A 23,647-nucleotide genomic window follows, 5' to 3' on the forward strand; every position below is an offset into this window, starting at 1 on the left:
TCCATTCTATAATATGGCGACCAAAACTGAACTGCATAATCTAAATGGGGCCTAACTAGAGCAAGATATAGCTTGAGAACCACACCAGGTGTCTTGTTACTAACGCTGTGATTAATAAATCCAAGTGTCCGATTTGCCTTATTACGAACATTTATGCATTGATCCTTTTGTTTTAAATTCTTACTAATCATAACTCCCAGATCCCTTTCGCAATCCGACTTCGCAATCACAACACCATCTAGCTCGTATCTTGTAACTCTATCATCATTACCTAACCTCAGAACTTTACATTTATCAGCATTAAACTGCATCTGCCAATCCTTTGACCATTTCAAAACCCTATCTAGATCAACTTGAAGTGATAGTGAGTCCTCCTCCGAATTAATTTCCCTACCGATTTTCGTATCATCGGCAAATTTGCAAATGTTGCTACTCAAACCTGAATCTAAATCATTTATATATATTATAAACAACAGAGGTCCCAGGACAGAGCCTTGAGGCACTCCACTTACAACATTTTCCCACTCTGACTTGATTCCATTTATACTAACTCTCTGTTTCCTTTGGTATAGCCATGCCCTAATCCAGCTTAATATAGCACCCCCAATACCATGAGACTCTATCTTTTTAATCAGTCTTTCATGTGGCACTGTATCAAAAGCTTTGCTAAAGTCAAGGTATACAACATCGCAATCCTTACCACTATCAACTGCCTCAACAATGCTAGAATAAAAAGATAACAAATTTGTTAAACATGAACGGCCATTTATAAAACCATGTTGCGACTCAATTATTAATTTATGTTTTTCAAGATGAAGACGAATTTTATTTGCTATTATAGATTCGAGTAACTTTCCCACAATAGACGTTAGGCTAATTGGTCGATAGTTAGACGCAAGTGATCTATCTCCTTTCTTAAAAACTGGTATCACATTAGCAACTTTCCAAAACTCTGGCACTCTGCCTGACTCTATTGATTTATTAAATATGGTTGACAGTGGGTCACAAAGCTCCTCTTTGCATTCTTTAAGCACCCTGGCAAACACTTCATCCGGCCCTGGGGATTTGTTTGGTTTGAGTTTTACTATTAGTTTAAGAACATCCTCCCTGGTAACTGCTAAACTCGTCAACCTGTCCTCGTCCCCACCCACATAGACTTGTTCGGCTGAAGGCATATTGTTAAGTTCCTCTTTAGTAAATACAGATACAAAATATTTATTAAAAATACTACTCATCTCTTCATCACTATCTGTTATTTGACCTGTCTCGGTTTTTAATGGACCTATCCTTTCCCTAGTCTTAGTACGATATAACTGAAAAAACCCTTTAGGATTTGTCTTTGCCTGCCCTGCTATGCGAACTTCATAGTTTCTTTTTGCTTTCCTTATCTCTTTTTTAACATTTCTAACCAGTTGTATGAATTCCTGTTCTAAAGTGACCTCCCCATTTTTAATCCTTTTGTACCAAGCTCTCTTTTTACCTATAAGGTTCTTCAAATTCTTAGTTATCCACTTTGGGTCATTAGTATTCGATCTATTCAATTTGTATGGTATACTACGTTCCTGTGCTTTGTTTAGAATATTCTTAAATAAGTTATATATTGAATCCACATCGAAATCCCCATTTAAGTCACCTATCGCTGGGTTCATGTCTCGCTCCAAGACCGGCCCACACCCCATACCCAAGACTTTCCAATCAATTTGACCCAAAAAATTTCTTAGGCTATTAAAATCAGCTTTTCGAAAATCTGGCACTTTAACAGAATTTTCTCCTACTGGTCTATTCCATTCTATGCTAAATCTGATTTCTTTGTGATCACTGCTCCCTAGCTCACTCCCTATTTCGATGTCATTAATTTGCGTTTCCCTGTTAGTTAACACTAAATCTAAAATATTATTTTCCCGTGTTGGTTCCTTAATGTGTTGCGTAAGAAAGCAATCGTCAATTAATTCTAGAAAATCTTCTGCTTCACTATTCCCTGTTTTGTTCAACCAGTTTATTCCGCTAAAATTAAAGTCACCCATGACATAAATACTGTTAGATCTAGATGCTCTAGATATTTCATCCCATAGATGCTTTGCTTCCATTCTGTCTAAATTTGGTGGCCTATATATTACTCCTATTATAATATTATTAGCTTTTTCGTTTAATTCAATCCAAATAGTTTCTGTGTGTGGCTCTGTTTTGATTCCCTCTTTGAGACTACATTTCAAATTGTCCCTAACATATATGGCTACTCCACCTCCTCGTCTAATATATCTATCTGTGTGAAATAGTTTAAATCCATATATTTGATATTCAGCTAATAGTTCTCTATTTTCTACATTCATCCACGTTTCGGTAAGTGCAATAATATCTATTTTTTCTGTGCAGACAAGAGCATTTAATTCGTTAATTTTATTTCTTAGACTTCTACTGTTAGTGTAATATACCCTAAGTGAATTGTTTTTTTGCGGACCTTCTCTTTCCCTGATCGTTTTGCCAATTCCTTTCTCCCACAAACACATACTATTATTACCTCCTTCCTCCAAATCAATTCCCATACCTCTATCTACTAACAGTTTAAACCCATACAAACACCTCTAACCACTTCTTCTAACGAGTTCGCAACAGCAACAACCCCAGCTCTCGATAGATGCACCCCATCACGAGCATACATTTCATTTCTTCCATAGAAGTGTTCCCAGTTGTCTATGAAAGATATTGCATTTGATTTGCAATATCTTTCCAGCCGGCAATTGACACCAAGTGCCCTCGATATCCATTCATTTCCCACTCCCTTTCTTGGAAGAATGCCACATATGATCGGGATTCCTCCCTTGCTCCTAACTAACTCTATGGCTGTTTTATACCTCTGAATCAGTTCCTCACTCCTAACTCGACCAACATCATTTCCTCCCACGCTAATGCAAATAATGGGATTGTTCCCATTACCAGCCATAATATCATTCATGTTGTTTATAATATCACCAATGCCAGCTCCGGGATAGCAAACCCTTAACCTGTTCCCCCTATCTCTAGCACAAAACGTTCTATCCAAATACCTTATCTGGGAATCTCCCACAACTAATGTTTGCTTAGGTACTTCCTTTACTTTCTGAGGGGCCTGCGCTTCCTTTCTCTTCGTTGCTTTCCCTTTTGCGCGATCCACAGTCTCTCCACAGCACTCGTCCTCCAAAACGTCAAATGAATTTGAAGTTGCTATGGTGTTTGAAGGCGGCTTTATCAAAGTCTTCTTAAGGCCCCTGTCTTTCACAACTCTCCAAGACGAGGTCCCTCCACTGCTGGTCTCCTCCTTCGTTACCTCTCGTTGTCCCTTCAGCTGACGCACCTCCTCCCGCAGAAAGTCCAACTCTGTCCTCAGGGCTCCCACTAGAGTCACCAGGTCCTTAACTACAACTTCCATATTGCAATGATAATATAACAACACTCAGGAGCTCCGGTTAACACAACCTCTCACTGTGACTTCACCTGACCGACTGGGTAGGGTATTAAAAGTATCAACACAAGACAGAACACGAAACAATGGGTATAAATTGGATAAATTTAGATTTAGGAAAGACTTGGGTAAATACTGGTTCGGTAACAGGGTTGTAGATTTGTGGAACCAATTACCGCGTAAAGTGGTGGAGGTGGGGTCCCTCGATTGTTTCAAGCGCGGGTTGGACATGTATATGAGTGTATATGATTGGGTGGTTATAGATAAGAGCTGCCTCGTATGGGCCAATAGGCCTTCTGCGGTTGCCTTTGTTCTTATGTAATGTTGCCTGCTCTCTGATTGGCTAAACGAAACACAGTAGTGAACTCTATCTGCACGCAGGTGAACCAACAAATATCTTCCTAAGTGGACCTACGTCCACTTAGGCGAAGAGTTAGGGGTGATGATAGAGGTTTACAAGTGGGTGAATGGACATAACAAAGGAGATATTAATAGGGTATTAAAAGTATCAACACAAGACAACACGAAACAGTGGGTATAAATTGGATAAGTTTAGATTTAGGAAAGACTTGGGTAAATACTGGTTCAGTAACAGGGTTGTTGATTTGTGGAACCAATTGCCGCGTAACATTGTGGAGGTGGGGTCCCTCGATTGTTTCAAGCATGGGTTGGACATATATATGAGTGGGATTGGGTGGTTATAAATAGGAGCTGCCTTGTATGGGCCAATAGGCCTTCTGCAGTTGCCTTTGTTCTTATGTACGTGAATTGCACCTAAGTATCTTCTTAGGGCACACTTAGGAACCTTCGTAGCAAACCTACTTACGAAGAAATACATGGAGCTTCGTGAATCTAGGTCCTGGTAATGAGAGATGAGGTAACACAAGAAATTTATTTATTTATTTATATATATACAAGAAGGTACATTGGGTTTGTGAGAATACATTGGATAGTACAGTAATTACATTCTTGTAAAGCCACTAGTACGCGCAGCGTTTCGGGCAAGTCCTTAATCTAGCAGATAATTTTAAGTAGGTAATTTCAATCAGAATTGATAAATGAAAGATACATTACAAGAGAAAAATGAGATGAGAGAGATAAGTAAGTATATTAAAGCACATATTGTTATATTAAAGCTCTGATTGATTACATTGACAGCTTGATTAGTAATTTAAACAAGATTAATAGACACCATACAGCAGATTGACAGCACATATAAGACAGCAATGATCACAATGGTAAAGATGTTCAGAATGGGTACATAAAGATTGAGAGACTGGGTAGCAAAAGATACAGATAAACAAGATTTTATCAAGAATCAGAGCTTTAATATAACAATGTGCTTTAATATACTTACTTATCTCTCTCATCTCATTTTTCTCTTGTAATGTATCTTTCATTTATCAATTCTGATTGAAATTACCTACTTAAAATTATCTGCTAGATTAAGGACCTGCCCGAAACGCTGCGCGTACTAGTGGCTTTACAAGAATGTAATTACTGTACTATCCAATGTATTCTCACAAACCCAATGTACCTTCTTGTATATATATAAATAAAATAAAATAAAAATAAAATAAAATATAAGAAATGCTCCCTATAGTATATATACATATTCTCAGATACGTAACATCAGAGTTGGCCCATGCCATACTCTTCACCGAGCAACGTTTGCTTCTCTGAGAATTTACGTTTAATAATAATATAATTCCTCTAAGATTTCCTTCTCACCTCTCTCTTGCCTATTTATTGCTTTCGCCTCCTTGCCTCATCACAATCGACGTGAGAATGGTCCAGGATAGACCGAGACGTCGTGGTCGCTTCATTTTCTAGTGTGGTTTGGTCAACAAAATATATAAAAGCTTTAAATTCACTTGAACGAACAAATATTTTACTGTAAACAATTGCAACATTACAAAATAGAAGAAGACAGGATAACAGTGAGTAAGGGTCGGGTTCGCGCACGGCAGCTCACTTGTCAGTCGTCTCCCAGCAAGGAGGAGGAGGAGGTCGACGGAGGCGAGTTAGGGTAAGTAGTTGAGAGATTGTTGCGCAATCTCTCACATTAGTTACATTTCTTGACGTGGTGAGTGCCCAAGACGTTGGTGATGTATCGTGGCCGTTCCTGGAAAGGTTCGCATGAAGGGAACTACAATATTAGCCAAGGGGATCGGTCTAACATGGACGCTGGGACCCGCCACCACCTTGGGTGCACGGACCTTGAGTTTTCATGCTACTAACGCTGCTCCAGTTGTATAAATTCTATCAGCATAAATAAAGGTGGTTACGAGCAATGAATTATGGTCTTGGTGATAGAACTATAGGATTATGGTGTGTGAGAACTAGAGGATTATGGTGTGTAGTGTGGCGGGACTGGAGGAGCGCCACCACACAGGAGACAGACCTTCACAGCCACGGTAGTTGGTACACCGATCTCTCTCCTACATTTTTACCAATACCAAATTAAAAATTTGCGCGTTGCGTATACAAATATATATATATTATGGGTCAATATTAGAACCACACTAATGTTATTAACAGCAAAAACTGTCTAGTTAGCAGGCATATAGTTAAGTGAAGTATATTGCTGTGATAAATAACTTTAGCTTCACAAGAATAATGCACATCAGTGTAAGCACTCCCAATATCCACAAACATGATCAAATGCGCAAAGCTCTAGACCGTGGCTGTTTGGGTAAACTCAACAGGATAGTATAGATAGGCTCCTCCCTACATAGTACTTTTGCTGTTGTTGCACTATATTCACACGTTATATACAAGTATCCAAATGTTTTGTTCACCTTAACTGTACAACTAAGCTGGAATGGTGTTCAAACCGTATAGTGGCCATCATACATTGCATGACAAGACACACACCAGCCAGCGGACGCCACCTCCCTCCGTCACCAACATTCCTCCCACCATACTGTTTGTTATTACACTATATACACACGTTATATGTAAGTACAGTATCTACATTTTTCACCATACAGGCATACCTCAGAATAAGAGTTTAATCCGTTCCTGGAGACGCCTCGCCTTCCGAAAACTCGCATTCCGAAGTTAATTTCCCCATAAGAAATAAAGGGAAATGAATTAATCCGTTCCTGACTACCCCAAAAACCCCACATCAAACTAAATTTTTATACCTAATTTACCTAATTCATCTAAATAAACCTACAAAACTGTGTTCCAGTTATTACTTACCTTGCTGTCGAGTGCTGTAGGCGTATGGAAGATGGTGAGGAGGGGGGAGGAGGAGAGGAGTTACTGTTTGGAAGGGGAGTCCCCTTCCATCACATAACCACATCACATAACCCCATGCCTTGTAACACTATGGATACCACTTCTCTTTCTAAATTTTTCAAAGCAGCCCCTGCTTGCCTTAAACTCTTTCTTATCTGCATCACTCGTTGCAGGGGTATTCTTTAGAAGGTCTTCGTGCAACACCCTGGCTTTCTCACAAATAATGGCCTCCGAAACACTATCACCCCTCAACTCCTTGTCGTGTATCCAAATTAATAACAACTTTTCCACTTCTTCAAGTATTTGTGGTCTTTGTGCCGTTAATGTTCTTACTCCTTTTGCCACTTTAGCACCCATAATCTTATTTTTCTTCTTAAGTATAGTGCATATTGTTGATGTGGCTTTGTTGTACTGCCTACAAAGTTCAACAACACGTGTACCGTTCTCATGCTTCCGAATGATCTCTTGTTTCTCCTCTATTGTCATCCTCACAGGAGCTTTCTGGCCTTTATCCTTACCACTGGCTTTCTTGGGACCCATGGTGAGATATATAATAACAAATTGTATAGACAAATCACCAAAAATCCAACAAAACACTGAAAATCCGCGAGAAGAATTGATGTGGGGGTAGTCACTGAGCGCCAGACAATAATAAACTGAGGGGCGGAGGGGCGACGAACACGCTAGGTCGGCTGTACGCGTATCAACAAACTCACATCCAAACTCGCCTCCCGAAGTAACCCTCGCCTTCTGAGACAAATTTTTGGAGTAAATACACCTCGCCTTCCGAAAACCTCGCATACAGGGACAATCGCATTCCGAGGTACCACTGTAACTGTACAACTAAGCTGGTATGATGAGTCCAGACAATAACAGTGGCCGCCACATAATCAGTTAATACCATCGCCCTCCATTCTTTGCACATCACTAATTCTCACCACAATGATGCTTTTGTCGAACATCGGACGGAAAAAAAAGGACGAACATCAGGTCCAAAGAGACCGATAATGTTAAATTAATTAAACTTTCTTATTGCACTGTAATAGGACTGCAATATTGCACTGCAATAGGAAACTTTACCTGAGTGTAGTTATAGGATGAGCTACACTTGTGTCCTGTCTTCCCAGTACTCTTCATCGTATAATGCTTTGAAACTACTGACTGTTTTGGCCTCCACCTCCTCACTTAACTTGTTCTAACCATCTACCACTCTGTTTCCAAAAGAAAACTTTCAAAAAAATTTTGGCACCTATATTTAATTTACTATATCTTGAAGTTGCTGATTTCAGGAACTCCTCTTTGTCAATTTGTTAGAATCCTGATAGTATTTTGTAAGTGATCATATCACCCCTCTTTCTTCCCATCTTCTAGTTTTGGCATGTTTAACAGTCTCTCATAACTCGTTTTCAGTTCCGGAAGCCATTTTGTAGCATGCCTTTGCACCTTTTCCAGCTTGTGCTTGAGATATGGGCACCATACAACTGCTGCATACTCCAATTTTGGTCTAAAAAGTCATGGAACACTTATTATTATTATGTTTTATTATTTCACTATCCATATAATTAAAAGCTAGTCTTGAAGTTGGAAAGCAACACATACGCCTCTCACAATGTTCTGTATATTCCTCTGGTGACGGCTTACTATTCAAAACCACCCCTAGGTCTTGTTCATTATTAGAGTTCTTTAATTTCTTTCCACATACTGTAATTTGTAAATTGTGTGGGGTCTATTTTCTCCAATAACACATTACATAACATGGCATCTATTCACATTGAATTCCATTTGCCACTTGTTGCTCCAAGCACTTTATCTAGGTCAATTTGAAGGGCATGACTCGTCTGCATCTCCTATCTTCCCCAGTATCTTAGCATCATCTGCAAACATGTTCATATAATTTAGTATTAGTTCTGGTAGATCAATTATGTAGACAATGAACATTACAGGGGCAAGAACTTAACCCCTGTGATACTCTGCTGGTAACACTCTTCCAGTCAGATACATTATTTTGATTACTGTCCTCATCTGTGTCAGAAAACTTTTTATCCATGTCAGAAGTCGTCCTGTCACCCCTCTAGCACGTTATTTTCCAGAATTGCCTCTTGTATGGGACTGTCAAAAGCCTTTTTTTTTTTTTTATTGTCCAGTGACCCAACCTAACCCAACCCAAACACCTCTTTCCTGTGGAATCTGTGACTTTATCTTAAAAACTAAATAGATTTGTTACACAGGATTATCCTGTTCGAAACCATATTGTCTGTCAAGCATGACTGACAGGTAATCTTTTCTACTCCATAGTCAAACTACACTTGAACACTGAATAAGTATATGCCCTTTGTGTATCCAGTTTTGGGAGGGCTATGGCAGTCACTTGTACAATATCTTATAACAATTTATAGTAAAATCTTCCTAAAAATCACCTTTGAGTATATCGGGTAACTGCTCCCAATCCCCACCCTAATATCAGAAACTGACCATGTGGGGCAACTGGGACATACCAGTTAACCCAGTGTATGGTGGGGCTGCTGCCCCTGATTATTATAGCAGTCACAAATGATAAAGGTAGGTCATGGCAGGGCTGAGTTCTTATGAATGGGCTGTGAGATTGAGTAGTTTCCAAGTAACTGTCTAACACCTTTGTAGGAATGCTTGCAGATATCCCTGTCTTGGGATATCTGCAAAATACTTGTTCCAGAGAAATGTGTGTATGTCCTGTGACTGGATCACTTGAAGAACAGCCAAATAAACTGCTCAATCACTTTTGAATAACTATTCCTTATTTATACATCTGATCCTAACATAGTTTTCTTTACAGATTATTGGGACCTCATAGTAAGCACAAATTTGTTGCCAATATGTCAATGGAAAGCAAAGCACCCTTGCGGAGTGTCCGCAGGGTGCAGTTTGGTATTCTGAGCCCGGACGAAATTGTGAGTAACATTAATGTTTACATTTATTCAATTTGGTTTTTCAAATTCTGTATAGCAGTTACTGTGGGAAGATTTGATAATGGGCATGGATTATGACCTGTAGCAAACTATTTCTTTCAAATGTATTTTAGGAAAATGTTCGTTGGCGATGTTGGACGTCATTATGTTCATGCCGGTACAGGTTTTAAATCCTACTGGAAGCTGACATCCCAAAATAAACATTAACATTTCCTACATAAAGTTACTGTGACATTATAATTCCCAGAAATGTAGTCATATTGGGCTCTTGGTTGGGGATAAACAAGTAAGGGATGTGACAGTAAATATCTGAAACTCGCCACGTGTACTTATCTCCAAAGCAATTGTACCATTATTACTTATACTATGACTGACTTATGGTCATAGATATTCTATGATGTACTATGCAGTGAATAGGCTGCTTCCTGGTTGTAACAAAAAGGAGGCCTGGTCGAGGACAGGGCCGTGGGGACGCTAAGCCCCAAAACCATCTCAAGATAACCTCAAGATCACTTAAGAAGAATTTAAATGTTACAATAAATACAGTAGAACATCGGGGGTATGAATTTAATGTTCCAACAAAAATGTAACGTAATTCAAATTCGTACACTGAATCGAATTTTCCCACAAGAAATCATGTAAATTGAATTAATCCGTTCTACACACCCAAAAACATTAACTTGCATTCTATCCAAAATATTAGTACAGTACTACAGAATTGTTCATATATGAAACAATAAGGAATAAATATAAGTTATAAATAAAGGAACATATAACTGCCGCTTACTGTACCTTTGTGTTGACGTATGGAAGACGGTGAGGTGTTAGTATTGGGCGTTCCTTTCATTATAACATCAGGCAGTGATATTTCTGGGGTACCTCCCCCCCTTACATTTTGTAGGCATACCACTAGGAACCAGTTGTTTATCTTGCTAACAATCTGTCTAAGGATGCTTATTTTTGCCAACATTTTAACAATTATCTGTAGCGAGACATCACAGTCATTAAAATGTTTAATGCAACAGCTTGCTTCAGCTTTCTTTATCTGGGTGAACTTAAATTCTTAGAGTAAATTAGTACTGTAATGATTAGCTTTTCTCTGACGCTGTTTTAAATTTATTTGCCTTTTTCTTTCAGCGGCGTATGTCGGCAACAGAAGGTGGAATAAAGTATGCTGAAGTTTATGAGAATGGAAGGCCCAAGCTTGGAGGGCTCATGGATCCACGACAGGGCTGTTTGGATAGGAACACCCGCTGCACTACATGTGCCGGCAACATGACGGACTGCCCTGGACATTTTGGTCACTTGGAGCTTGCCAAGCCTGTTTTTCATGTTGGTTTTTTAACAAAAACGATGAAGATTTTAAGATGTGTGTGCTTCTATTGTAGCAAACTTCTCTTCAATGCGGTAAGTATTCTGAATGAACTGGGTAAAGTACCAGATTTTCAAATGACAAACCTCAATCAGTTTGTGGTCTGAGAATGTCCCTGTTAATGTCAAGTATTGTACAAGACATTAGGTTTACACTTTTGGAAATTTTGTGGGAAAAAACTATTTTAGTATGTTTCATCATACTGTACATTATTGAAATATATTTTAAAGTGGAATTTGTACCCCAACTCTTACCTCCTCTAAGATCAGCTGTATAGTTGTTTATATTTTGGCCAAGTGAATTGCTATACAGGATTTGAAACCTATATTTCTGGATGTGATGTTTTGTTTTGCTGCATCAGACAATCGGGGCGCTCTGGTTTTGTCATTCACTCTTGTAAATGGCTGACAGGCTGATAAAAGTTTAACATTCCTTTCAAATTTCTGGGAGCATTTTTCATTTAGATAATGAATAAATGTTAAAGGTAAGTCATTAAATAATGTATGCCATAAGCATATCAGGTGTGGGTTATGTATGCTGGGTAAGGTGGCGAGATAATGTGAATTTCCTTCATAACTGCTAACGTATATCATAAGCAATTTTTCGTAAGTTTGTAATAACTCAAGTTATCTTGATAACTTGTAGTTATCAAGATAACTGCTTGTTTTCAATATTTTATTAACTCAATTTACTGTAATAATTTGGCTGGTTTACAATATTTTAATGCCTGGCGAACTTACCCAGTATGCTCGTCTGGCTCCCTAGGTTATGGCACACTCTCTCATCCATAATGCATTATAAGTATTATTATATGCATTTTTTTTTTTTTTGCAGTTTATCATTACTTCATCAAAATGTTATCCTAATCTTTATTTTTTACCTTCTTCCACTATCTCAAACTTCCTTACATTTTAGACACTACACTTTCATTGATTGAAAGTGTAGTGTCTGTAGTTTTGCTGTGCAAAACTTTTCCAGTTTTGCACAGCATTGCAAAATGATCTGACCATACCTTGAGGTTACCTTGAGGTGCTTCCGGGGCTTAGCGTCCCCGCGGCCCGCTCGTTAGAGTTTCCACAAACATTCCTCATAACTTAGTCTCACATAAACCTAGGATGTTGAACATCCTTTAATTTTTTACACTAACAAACTACATTCTGTACATCTGTTCTTGATTTATTACTTTCACTTTCCACTCTGCCATATAAGCTTATCCCTGCTTTTAGGTGCTGGGCACGTGTAGACCTCGGATTCAAAGCTATTTTTACCGTTTTGTTAATTTACTAAATATAATTTTGTTAGTTTACTTCCCACTCTTGTTTTCCTTTCATTAATGTGCTTTTTAATTTCAGCAATATCCCAAAATACGTGAGATTGTGACAAAGTCGAAAGGGCAGCCCCGAAAGCGACTTCAGCATGTGTACAATTTGTGTAAAGGAAAAATGATTTGTGAAGGTGGAGATGAAATTGATGTTAACAAGGATCCAGATGATCCCACCATGGCAAAGAAAGGATCAGGCCATGGTGGTTGTGGTCGATATCAACCAAACATTAAACGAGTTGGTTTGGAACTTGTAGCAGAGTGGAAGCATGTAAATGAAGATACCCAAGACCGAAAGCAGATCCTCACTGCTGAGCGTGTATATGAGATATTCAAGCACATAACAGGTGGGTTAATATTATTAAATTAATTTTATTTATTTAGGGTACATGTATTAATGTTTTTTTATTTAAATTTTATTTCCACGAAACCTTTAATTTTAATCAAAATGTGGCTTGCATAAAGTACACATGATATATGCATTGGTGTCGAGACATTAGTGAGATTTCTTTTTTCAACTTTGAACTTTTCAAGTTTTCATGGATTTAAATTTGCTAGTCAAATGGGTATTCAAAACTTGAAGGAAAATATATTCTTGGTAAGCAGCCAAGATTATGCTAGGTACCATAAGTAAAGGAAATAGTTTGGGATTGGGGTAGAGGAGCAGTGAACCTAGGAAAATCTAGAATGCATCTGAGACTTCAGAAAAAATTCAACGTACTGTTTGGTGTTGGGGTTAGATTTTCGGGGAGCATATCCTTCGTGAGAGAAACTCGGCATGTATATGAACACCTACCATGTATGGTAGGCGTTCGCTCGTCATGACATTAATATAAACTGATGGAAATGGATATTTTGCATTTACGATCTTGTAAAGTACACAGTATTGACCAGATTTAATTGTTGATAGTTCCCTGCTACCTGTGTTCATTACTGTACTGGAATATTTTCTCAAATTATTTTTTGCTACAGTATTTTGTGCAGGAATTAGTAATTGAAAACTTGTGTACTTATGTCACCTAGTATCATAAAGTATTAATTTGATACTTTATATTATAGTGCAGTGGTTATTTAGTAAGTTGGGATGTGTGTAACTTTAATTAATTGAATTCCACCCCTTAGGTTTTGCCCTAGATAATTGGCAGTTTTCCTTGCGTCTGAAAATTTCATCTCTCTCTCTTGGGTGAGCATGCACCCTATTGCTATCAGTAGCAGAGTTGTTGCCATGTTTTTTCATTGCTTGGTAATTTCTAATGGCCCTTCTAATAACAATATTCTAATAACAGATTTTATTTTCCTTAAAATATTTCTACTCCTAGTTAATGGCGTGTTGATTTTTTTAATGTTTTTGGCATGAATGACTTAAAATGTTGGTTTCACATCACATATCACAGACCAATGTTTTTGGTCTGCCCTAGATATTTAGTTGAAAAAAAAATTTGCAGAAACAGTTGCTTCAATGACTTATTTTCTAATTCCTAAACTATACATAAATATTAGCAAGGTGTGTGTGTGTGTTGCATATAACAGTAACCAAATACAGTAAGACAAAACTACCATTGTCACAGAATTTAAAAAAAATCCTTACTAGTAAAGCGTGTGTGTTTATCTCGGCACTGTACAGAAAGTGCTGCAGGTGTTGATATGCTATTTAATGTGGTATTCATATAAACTTCAGTGTTAGTTTGCATTTTGTTGAAATAAAAACGTTATATTTATAATTTGAGCTATGCTGTATTTATGGACAGTATTTAGATTTATAATTGTATATTGTATAATTATATACTGTAAAACTTATGTTTTTACCTATGTATAGTTATTTATTTAAAAAAAATGAAAAAATATTTAAATAGTATTTAAATCACTTAGTAGCTCATATTGTTAACTTGTGCCATTCTTTCATTAGATGAGGAATGCTACTTGCTAGGAATGGATCCCAAATATGCCCGACCTGACTGGATGATCATGACAGTATTACCTGTGCCACCTTTGCCAGTACGGCCAGCTGTAGTCATGCATGGTTCAGCTCGTAATCAAGATGACTTGACTCACAAATTGGCCGATATTATAAAGGCCAACAATGAACTTGTGCGCAATGAACAAGCTGGAGCAGCTGCTCACATCATAGTGGAAAATTTGAAGATGCTTCAGTTTCATGTGGCTACTTTAACAGATAATGATATGCCTGGAATGCCTAGAGCCTTACAGAAATCTGGAAGACCACTTAAAGCTATCAAAGCTCGCCTTAAGGGCAAGGAAGGGAGGATTCGTGGTAACCTCATGGGAAAACGTGTAGATTTTTCTGCCAGAACTGTTATCACTGCAGATCCCAATCTACGTATTGACCAAGTTGGAGTACCTAGATCCATTGCCCAGAATCTTACATATCCAGAAATTGTAACACCATTCAACATGACAAAGTAAGTTTTTTTTTTGTTTTGTTTTGTTTTAGAATGTGAAATAGCAGTTCTTTATATATATATAAAAAAAATTACTGGAACTTTACTTTATCAATACACAGTACTGTACTTGCTTTTCTTAATAAGCTTGGCATATTCTTGACATAATTAAAACAATTTTTTTTGTGTAAGAGTTGGGAAACCTTAAGGCAGGCATTTTTAACATTCTTTCCTATTTTGCTTCCCTTTACAATAAATGCATTAAAATTTTCTTCAGAATGATGGAGCTTGTAAAGCGTGGTAACAACCAGTATCCTGGAGCAAAGTACATTGTACGTGACAACGGGGCTCGTATTGATTTACGCTATCATCCAAAGCCATCTGATCTCCACCTTCAGTGTGGCTACAAAGTTGAGAGGCATATCACAGATGGTGACTTAGTCATTTTCAATCGTCAGCCCACTTTGCATAAAATGTCTATGATGGGACACAGAGTTAAGGTAAGTTACCTTTGGGGTACTGTATTTCCGGGGTTTAGCGTCCCAGTAGACCGGTCTTGTTGACCAGGCCTCCTTGTTGCTGGACTGGTCAACCAGGCTGTTTGACGCGGCTGCTCGCAGCCTGACAGTATGAATCACAGCCTGGTTGATCAGGTATCCTTTGGAGGTGCTTATCCAGTTCTCTCTTGAACACTGAGTGGTCGGCCAGTTATGCCCCTTATGTGTAGTGGGAGCGTGTTGTCTCAAGCCTCTGATGAGAGTTCTCTCACCTCTGCTCTTCAACTACTCTTAAGAACTAGAATATTCCATTAATTTCATATTATTTAAAAGATTAATTATTATATTTGTAGATCAGATTTAAAATTTCTAATATAAATGAATATTGTAAAGATAAATCTGTATTGGAAATTTTCAATTTAATTGCTACATTTAATTTGAAAACAAGATGGATGTATGTGCCTTGTCAAGAATGTCTTGATAAAAGTATTTTGTGGGCATGTGTATAGGAAGGAGGCTGAATTTGCCCTGACTTGTGCTATAAAATGAAAAATAACTTTTAAAGCATCTGAAATGAGATTGAGGCTTGTACAGTACTTCAATAATGGTTAGCCTTTTACAAATGTAGAACAAATTAGTCATCAGCTTAAATGTTGCATTATTCACATGCAGCTTACTATTTGTAGTCTTACAATGGTCAAGATTTATAGGTGAAAAATGAGTTAGTACCAGACTCAAAAGTAGCAAGAGACCTGCAGTTACACTAGGAATATTGACAACATAAATTAAACTCTTTTTATTGTTGCAGAATTTAGATTTGTATTTTAAGAAATTCCATGTTATTTTATTTTACGTGTGTTACAGGTATTGCCTTGGTCAACCTTCCGAATGAACTTGTCAGTAACATCACCATACAATGCTGATTTTGATGGAGATGAAATGAACTTACATGTGCCCCAGAGTATGGAGACTAGAGCTGAAATTGAGAACTTGCACGTGACCCCCCGAATGATCATTACCCCACAGGCCAACAAGCCTGTGATGGGTATTGTACAGGACACCCTGACTGCTGTCCGGAAAATGACCAAGCGAGACGTATTCTTGGAAAAGGTAGTGTGTACATTGTTAGTGATTTAATACTTTTCGCTGCCCTGGCAGTCGACCAGCCACACACTTCAAGGTCCCCAAGTGGCCCAAACTTAAAAAAAAAAAATGATCATATGTCGTTCTTAGACCATAATAAATACAAGATAAATTTTGTAAACTTTTAAAATTTTAAAATTATCTTTAAAAATATTAAATTTGCAATTTACTATTAATTTAAAATTATTTTTTGTTTAATTTTTTTATGTGTTCCTGTTACGATGTTGATCCATTAGGAAAAGTTGGTGCGTTTGACATGTAGAATATAAAAAAATCAGTTTGAGCAAGTTTGTGGAAACACCTAAGATTTTTGGCTGTTTTCAACTTGTCCCTTCATTTTGCTTTCGAGTGGTCACTTGGTCTACCATATTACAGTATAGAAAGCTCATTCAATGAGGATTCCCTGCATGTTTGATATTATTTAATATTCATAGGTGGGCTATTTAACTTTTTACATACATTCTCTACTACTTTAATGGTATACCATAATTGTTTTTTCTTTAGTGCGAGATGATGAACTTGCTGATGTTTTTGCCAATCTGGGATGGACGCATGCCCCAGCCAGCCATCCTCAAGCCCAAGCCATTATGGACAGGGAAACAGTTGTTCTCACTCATCATTCCTGGTAATCTTAACCTAGTCAAGACCCATTCTACCCACCCTGATGATGAAGATGATGGCCCTTACAAATGGATCTCCCCTGGTGATACAAAGGTATGAGAATAATTACTTTGATCAGAAAGTTCAGTAACGTTTGCTTTGTCTAATAGCCTTGCACCTGGACTCGGATCAGAAATATTTAAACTTCATTCATAAATGTTTACATGTGTACTTAATAATGGCACCTTAATTCCTTATTTGGTGTAAGACCATCTATTAGCTTGAGTGGCTTGTGTAAAGTATCACTTTTAGAGCATTTTTTCCTCATATTAGAAATCCTCTAAATTTGGTTTCCTACTGACTCTGCTGCTCGTGTAATTTCCTTTACTTAATCCTTGCATTATTAGCGAATAATTTGTAGGTAGAAAGTACATGTTTTCTTAAATGCAAGCTACTTGTTAATGATGCTGTCAATGAAAATTTTTTGTTGCACACAAGAATAGCCAGAGTATATTGCAGAGCTCCAAAAATTTAATGTCGGTACAGTATTTGTCAAAACTACTGATTGAACTTTCAATATAACATGAATCATTCTGACACATGGTAATGTGTGTGTATACTACTTGCTAAATGAGCTTCAATGCAAGTTTTTGCCAAATTGTTTTGGAAGGGGATTAAATTGTAAGATTTTTGTAATTGATCACAATCAGGAGGCAATTATTTTAAATGTCATGTTGGGAGCTTACTTCAGATTGAGCCATTTATTGATATGAGGTGACCCTTCATAGCCTGAATAATGCTGCCCATCCTCCTGTTTTGGTAGTATGTACTTAGTATGATGAGTACTTGTTTATATTTGACGATGAGGACCATAGTATATATACCGACATACAATGAAATTAGAAAGTAGAAATCTGAACTATTGAGTTGGACAGACTGGAAAATTTTTTACTTGTTGCTTTGACAAACTAAACTAACCTAACCTCCCGAGGCCAAATATAGTACATATGTGTGCTATTCTAGGCCGAGGGATATTTAAGTTTGTTTTAGCTTTATATATTTTAAAATAATTCCTTACTAGTCAGTATACTACTATCTAAAAGGTACGTACGAATTCGGACTATTGACGATCGTCTCAATAGGTACTATCTAAACAGGAGGATGGGTTGGAATAATGTAAATGCCAACCAATGTTGAATCATTTTAGACCTATCCATTTAGATCTTCACTACTGATATGAAGCCTGTATATCACCTGTGAAGTTCATTTGTTCTAATTGTGTTTAGTGCAGGAGATATGTGTGTTTTTAAGTTCCTGTTAAGATAGTGTGCATTAATATTCCTACCTCTCCTGGTGAAAACTGTTTTGATTGGCTGGAGTGGCAACTCAAAAAGAACCAATGACTTTGTGCATAGGGGTATAGTAATTTTTAGATTTTGATTATTTGTGTATCATTATTATCTACTTCAGTACCAGGAGAGATGTATGTCATTCAGTGCCAGTATATTGTATAATTCAATCATACTGATACCACCTAGATACAAGTAACTTGTATTTTTGTAATATTTAATAACAAATTCCAGGTCTTGGTGGAGCATGGAGAGTTGATCATGGGCATTTTGTGCAAGAGAACACTTGGTGCTTCGTCTGGATCCATGTTGCACGTTGCCTGGATGGAATTGGGACACGAAATTGCTGGCAGATTTTATGGCAACATCCAGACTGTTGTTAATAATTGGCTACTTCTAGAAGGTATGAGTATTGGAATTGGAGATACTATCTCTGATCCTGCTACCTACCGAGTCATCCAAGACACCATTCGCAAAGCTAAGGAGGATGTGATAGAAGTGATCCACAAAGCTCACAATGATGAACTTGAACCTACTCCTGGTAACACACTCAGGCAGACCTTCGAAAATCAAGTGAATCGTATCCTGAATGATGCTCGAGATAAAACTGGTGGATCTGCTAAGAAGTCATTAACAGAATATAATAATTTAAAGGCTATGGTGGTATCTGGTTCTAAAGGTTCCAATATTAACATTTCACAAGTTATTGCTTGTGTAGGGCAACAGAATGTTGAAGGTAAGAGAATTCCATTTGGCTTCCGTAAGAGAACACTTCCTCACTTCATCAAGGATGACTATGGTCCGGAATCTAGAGGATTTGTGGAAAATTCCTACCTTGCCGGCCTAACTCCCTCTGAATTTTATTTCCATGCTATGGGTGGTCGTGAGGGTCTCATTGATACAGCTGTGAAAACTGCAGAAACAGGATATATCCAGCGACGTTTGATAAAAGCTATGGAGAGTGTAATGGTAAACTATGATGGTACAGTGAGAAACAGTGTTAGTCAAGTGATTCAGCTTAGGTATGGTGAAGATGGATTGGCTGGAGAGTATGTAGAGTTCCAGAAAATGCCAACTGTTAAACTATCAAACCGTCGATTTGAAGACAAGTATAGATTTGATGTTACCAATGAGAGATACCTTCGTAGGCTGTTTAACGAAGACGTTGTTCGAGAATTGATTGGATCGCCCGAGGCTATCAGTATCCTTGAAGGAGAATGGCAGAAACTTCAAGAAGATCGGTTGGGACTGCGAGATGTATTCCCTAAAGGTGATACCAAAGTAAGTTTGCATTTCCCATTTTTAAGTTTATTTTACTAAGTGTACTTACTATATATGAACCAAAAATAATATGGTTGGTAGGTTAGTAGTTTTATTTATGGTCAGTGTTCTTAGTGTGTGTCTTAAAGCACAAGTACATTAAATATATTACATTCTAAGATGTGTTTGGTCAGAATTTGAAATTTTTACTACAAAAAATTACAAAATGACCATACTATTGCATATAAAATAATTATATCTCCACAGGTGGTGCTACCATGTAACTTGGAACGCATGATCTGGAATGTGCAGAAGATTTTCCACATTAATAAAAGAACACCAACAGATTTATCACCTGTTAGAGTTGTAGAGGGTGTGCGAGACATGTTGAATAAATGCACAATCGTAACAGGAGAGGATCGCATCAGTTTACAGGCTAATGAAAATGCCACGTTCTGTTTCCAGTGCTTAGTTAGGTCAACTTTGTGTACTAAGAAAGTAGCTGAAGAATACAAATTAACCAGTGAATCTTTCAACTGGCTTGTTGGTGAAATTGAGACCAGATTCCATCAGGCAATTGTGAGTATTAGCACCTATTAAAACTGTATACACTATTATTTTACATATTTATTTAAGAATTGTCACCAATGTAACAATTTGGTTGACATCTGATTAAGGTTAGCAAAGGATAGTTTTGCCATTTGTGGCTTTACTACTTTTTGATCTTTTTACTAATAATTTGTGTACACACAATTATACATAGTGTTTTAGTTTGAAGAGTGAGCTCTAGTTCTTTAATGATTTATTATTGCTTAGGCTGCTCCTGGAGAAATGGTTGGGGCTTTAGCAGCCCAGTCACTTGGAGAACCTGCTACTCAGATGACGCTGAACACTTTCCATTTTGCTGGTGTATCATCCAAGAATGTAACATTGGGTGTGCCAAGGCTGAAGGAAATTATCAACATCAGTAAGAAACCCAAGGCTCCCTCCCTTACAGTGTTTTTGGTTGGAGCTTCAGCTAGGGATGCTGAGAAAGCCAAGAATGTGTTGTGTCGTCTGGAACACACAACTTTACGCAAGGTAAGAACTGATGGTGAAACTGACGGTGCTTTTGGGGTTTTATTTGTCTTTCTATATTTCTTGTATTATAAATATTTCTTTTCAATATTGGATAGTGATGAATATATTCCTGTAAAGTCTTAGAAATCAAATTAACTCGTCCATCAAGGATATATGGGGAAAAATAATCGCCAAAATTTTATTTTATTTTTATTTTATTTTTTCAAAATTTTCTTCTTTCCTGAATTAAATACCTAACTGCAATTTTTAAGCAAAATTTCCAGCCATAGAGAGAACATTTGTGGGTTGTAGAAATTGTGGGAGGTATCATCGTACTGTACATAAATGTAACCCATTATGTGCATTAGCCATATTGTTATTCATAAAGCAGCAAGCTGGATTGTGTGGAGTTAAAATATGGAAATTACCAACCTGCTATAACAAAAAAAAAGTTAAAGAAGAGAGTTTTAAGTGCAGTTGGAACCAGTCCTTATTAAGGGAACTGTAAGCAAACGTTTTGACATTTTGCAGGTAACATCCAACACTGCCATCTACTATGACCCAGATCCCCAGAACACTTGTATTACTGAGGATCAGGAGTTTGTCAATGTTTATTATGAAATGCCTGACTTCGATGTCTCTAGAATCTCCCCATGGCTTCTTCGCATTGAGCTTGATCGTAAAAAAATGACAGGTTAGTAATGTTGATTAATGTAGAAATTAAAATGCTGGATGCTGTATATTGCTTGGATCTTATGCACTGCAGAATTGATTGATAAATGTTCAAATAATGTTCTAAGTCTTCTGTATTGACAAAGTATATTAACATTAATTATTTGTAGAGTTGTAACACTATGTAATAAAGAAATTAATTTCATGCAGATAAGAAGCTGACTATGGAACAAATTTCTCAAAAGATCAACTCTGGCTTTGGTGATGATCTTAATTGCATCTTTAATGACGATAATGCAGAGAAGCTTGTACTCCGGATCCGTATTATTGTTGGTGACGACAAATTGGCTGATGATGCAGAGGAACAGGTTATTTCACTTTACTCTGTCCTTTAATGTTTTCAATATTTATAAAATTTATTAGGCAAAATTTACATGAATATTCTGAACATTAGAGATATCTAGCACATTAAATGTTTAAATCCTTTTTTGTAGTATGTTGCTTCTAGTCCAGTCGGTTCTATTTTTATTATTGATCTGATGGTCTCAAATTCATCCATTTTCATAATAAAAGTGCATGTTATATTTTCTTTGTCAGATGCTCTACTTTTGGTAAGCACTCGAGCACTCTTGTCCCATACTTTCTGGGGAGCTGATAGGTGCACGCTCCTCTTTACATTCCTCTCTTGTGCTGTCTAAACTCGATTATGGCTGTCCTGTTCACTTGTCTGCCCCTCCCTCCACCCTTTGTCTTGATGCTCTTCACCATACTTTGCTCCATCTTAGCTCTGGTGCCTTTCGTTTGACCCCTATCCAGAGCCTGATTGTTGAGACCGGCATCCTGTCTACAAGATCGCTGTAATCGCTACTGTCTTCACTACTTCTTCACTGCACGGTCTCAATACCCTCACTCTCTTACGTCGTACTTTGACCATTACCCCTCCTGTTGGCCCTGTTCACTTTCACCACCTTCCCCTTTCTGTACAGTTGTCTCACTTGCAAGGTTCACTCTCGGTTCGTGTTGCCAATTATCTCCAGGAGATTTGCTGGGTTCCCAGCCATATTGATATTTCCTTAAATGAGCGTGCGGATGCTACCGCTCATTTAACGACCGACTTCTACCCTGTTATTCATGCCCGTTGGCAGGATCGCTGGTCTTGTCACTGGTAACAAGCAGGGTGGTGTGTCCCCGTGGCCTTTCTCCTACCACCAGAACCGGCGGTAGGAAACAACTCTTGACAAGGTTAGGTATTGGCCGTACCCATTAAACTCACGGGCACTTGGAGCGCCACCCTGCTCCTTATTGTCCGAATTGCATTGTCCCTCTTATGGCAGTGCATATCCTTGTTGAATGTCCTGACTTCCAGGATGTGCGTGCGTCTTGCTTCCCGACTGTCCTTCGATAGCATCCTTGGTGAATCGGATGCCTTTGATGTTGTTCGCCTTATGCGCTTTTGTTCTGTTATTGGCATCCTTAGTGATATTTTGTGCCTTTTGAATATCTTGCACTTTTGACAGTGCTACATAGCTTCCCTGGCTTGGTGCCTTCTTTTGATAATTACTTACTTTTACTGCTTTTGCAGTAGGCTGTGCAGCGTAGATATTTTCCAGATATCACACTGCTTAATATATGATTGAGGGGTTACTTACCTTGAGGTGCTTCCGGGGCTTAGCGTCCCCATGGCCCGGTTATCGACCAGGCCTCCTGGTTGCTGGACTGATCAACAAGGCTGTTGGACGCGGCTGCTCGCAGCCTGACGTATGAGTCACAGCCTGGTTGATCAGGTATCATTTGGAGGTGCTTATCCAGTTCTCTCTTGAACACTGTGAGGGGTTTGCCAGTTATGCCCCTTCTTGAGGTTATCTTGAGATGATTTCGGGGCTTTCGTGTCCCGCGGCCCGGTCCTCGACCAGGCCTCCATCCCCAGGAAGCAGCCCGTGACAGCTGACTAACTCCCAGGTACCTATTTTACTGCTAGGTAACAGGAGCATAGAGTGAAAGAAACTCTGCCCATTGTTTCTTGCCGGCGCCTGGGATCGAACCCAGGACCACAGAATCACAAGTCCAGTGTGCTGTCCGCTCAGCCGACCGGCTCCCCGGTCGCCCCCCCTTATGTGTAGCAGAAGCGTGTTGAACAGTCTCGGGCCTCTGATGTTGATAGTTCTCTCTGTTGCACCACTGCTTTTCAACTGGGGTATTCTGCACATCCTGCCATGTCTTCTGGTCTCATGTGATGTTATTTGTGTGCAGGTTTGGGACCAGCCCCTCTAATATTTTCCACGTGTAAATTATTATGTATCTCTCCCACCTGCGCTCAAGGGAGTACAGATTTAGGCTCTTTAGTC

The 23,647-nt window shown here is 38.2% G+C and overlaps 1 protein-coding gene across 3 annotated transcripts in view; it reads left to right on the plus strand.

The window, feature by feature from the left end:
• Positions 1–23,647, plus strand: part of LOC123772951 (DNA-directed RNA polymerase II subunit RPB1-like) — a 31,181-nt gene that overhangs the window by 4,144 nt on the left and 3,390 nt on the right. Inside the window, exons 1-13 of one of the 3 annotated variants that reach the window (XM_069305991.1) lie at positions 5,312–5,468; positions 9,498–9,612; positions 10,768–11,037; positions 12,355–12,670; positions 14,230–14,743; positions 15,000–15,222; positions 16,084–16,329; positions 16,867–17,076; positions 18,546–19,592; positions 19,839–20,150; positions 20,388–20,651; positions 21,162–21,324; positions 21,513–21,670. In XM_069305991.1, coding sequence (XP_069162092.1) covers positions 9,538–9,612; positions 10,768–11,037; positions 12,355–12,670; positions 14,230–14,743; positions 15,000–15,222; positions 16,084–16,329; positions 16,867–17,076; positions 18,546–19,592; positions 19,839–20,150; positions 20,388–20,651; positions 21,162–21,324; positions 21,513–21,670 — 3,798 coding nt within the window. In that variant the 5' untranslated portion in view covers positions 5,312–5,468; positions 9,498–9,537. Of the gene's footprint in view, positions 1–5,311; positions 5,469–5,533; positions 5,720–9,497; positions 9,613–10,767; positions 11,038–12,354; positions 12,671–14,229; positions 14,744–14,999; positions 15,223–16,083; positions 16,330–16,866; positions 17,077–18,545; positions 19,593–19,838; positions 20,151–20,387; positions 20,652–21,161; positions 21,325–21,512; positions 21,671–23,647 lie in introns of those variants that run through there. The other 2 variants (XM_069305992.1, XM_069305994.1) reach the window with 2 other exon arrangements.

The sequence above is a fragment of the Procambarus clarkii genome, chromosome 56, assembly GCF_040958095.1.
Source record: "Procambarus clarkii isolate CNS0578487 chromosome 56, FALCON_Pclarkii_2.0, whole genome shotgun sequence".
In the NCBI taxonomy this organism is placed as follows: Eukaryota; Metazoa; Arthropoda; class Malacostraca; order Decapoda; family Cambaridae; genus Procambarus; species Procambarus clarkii.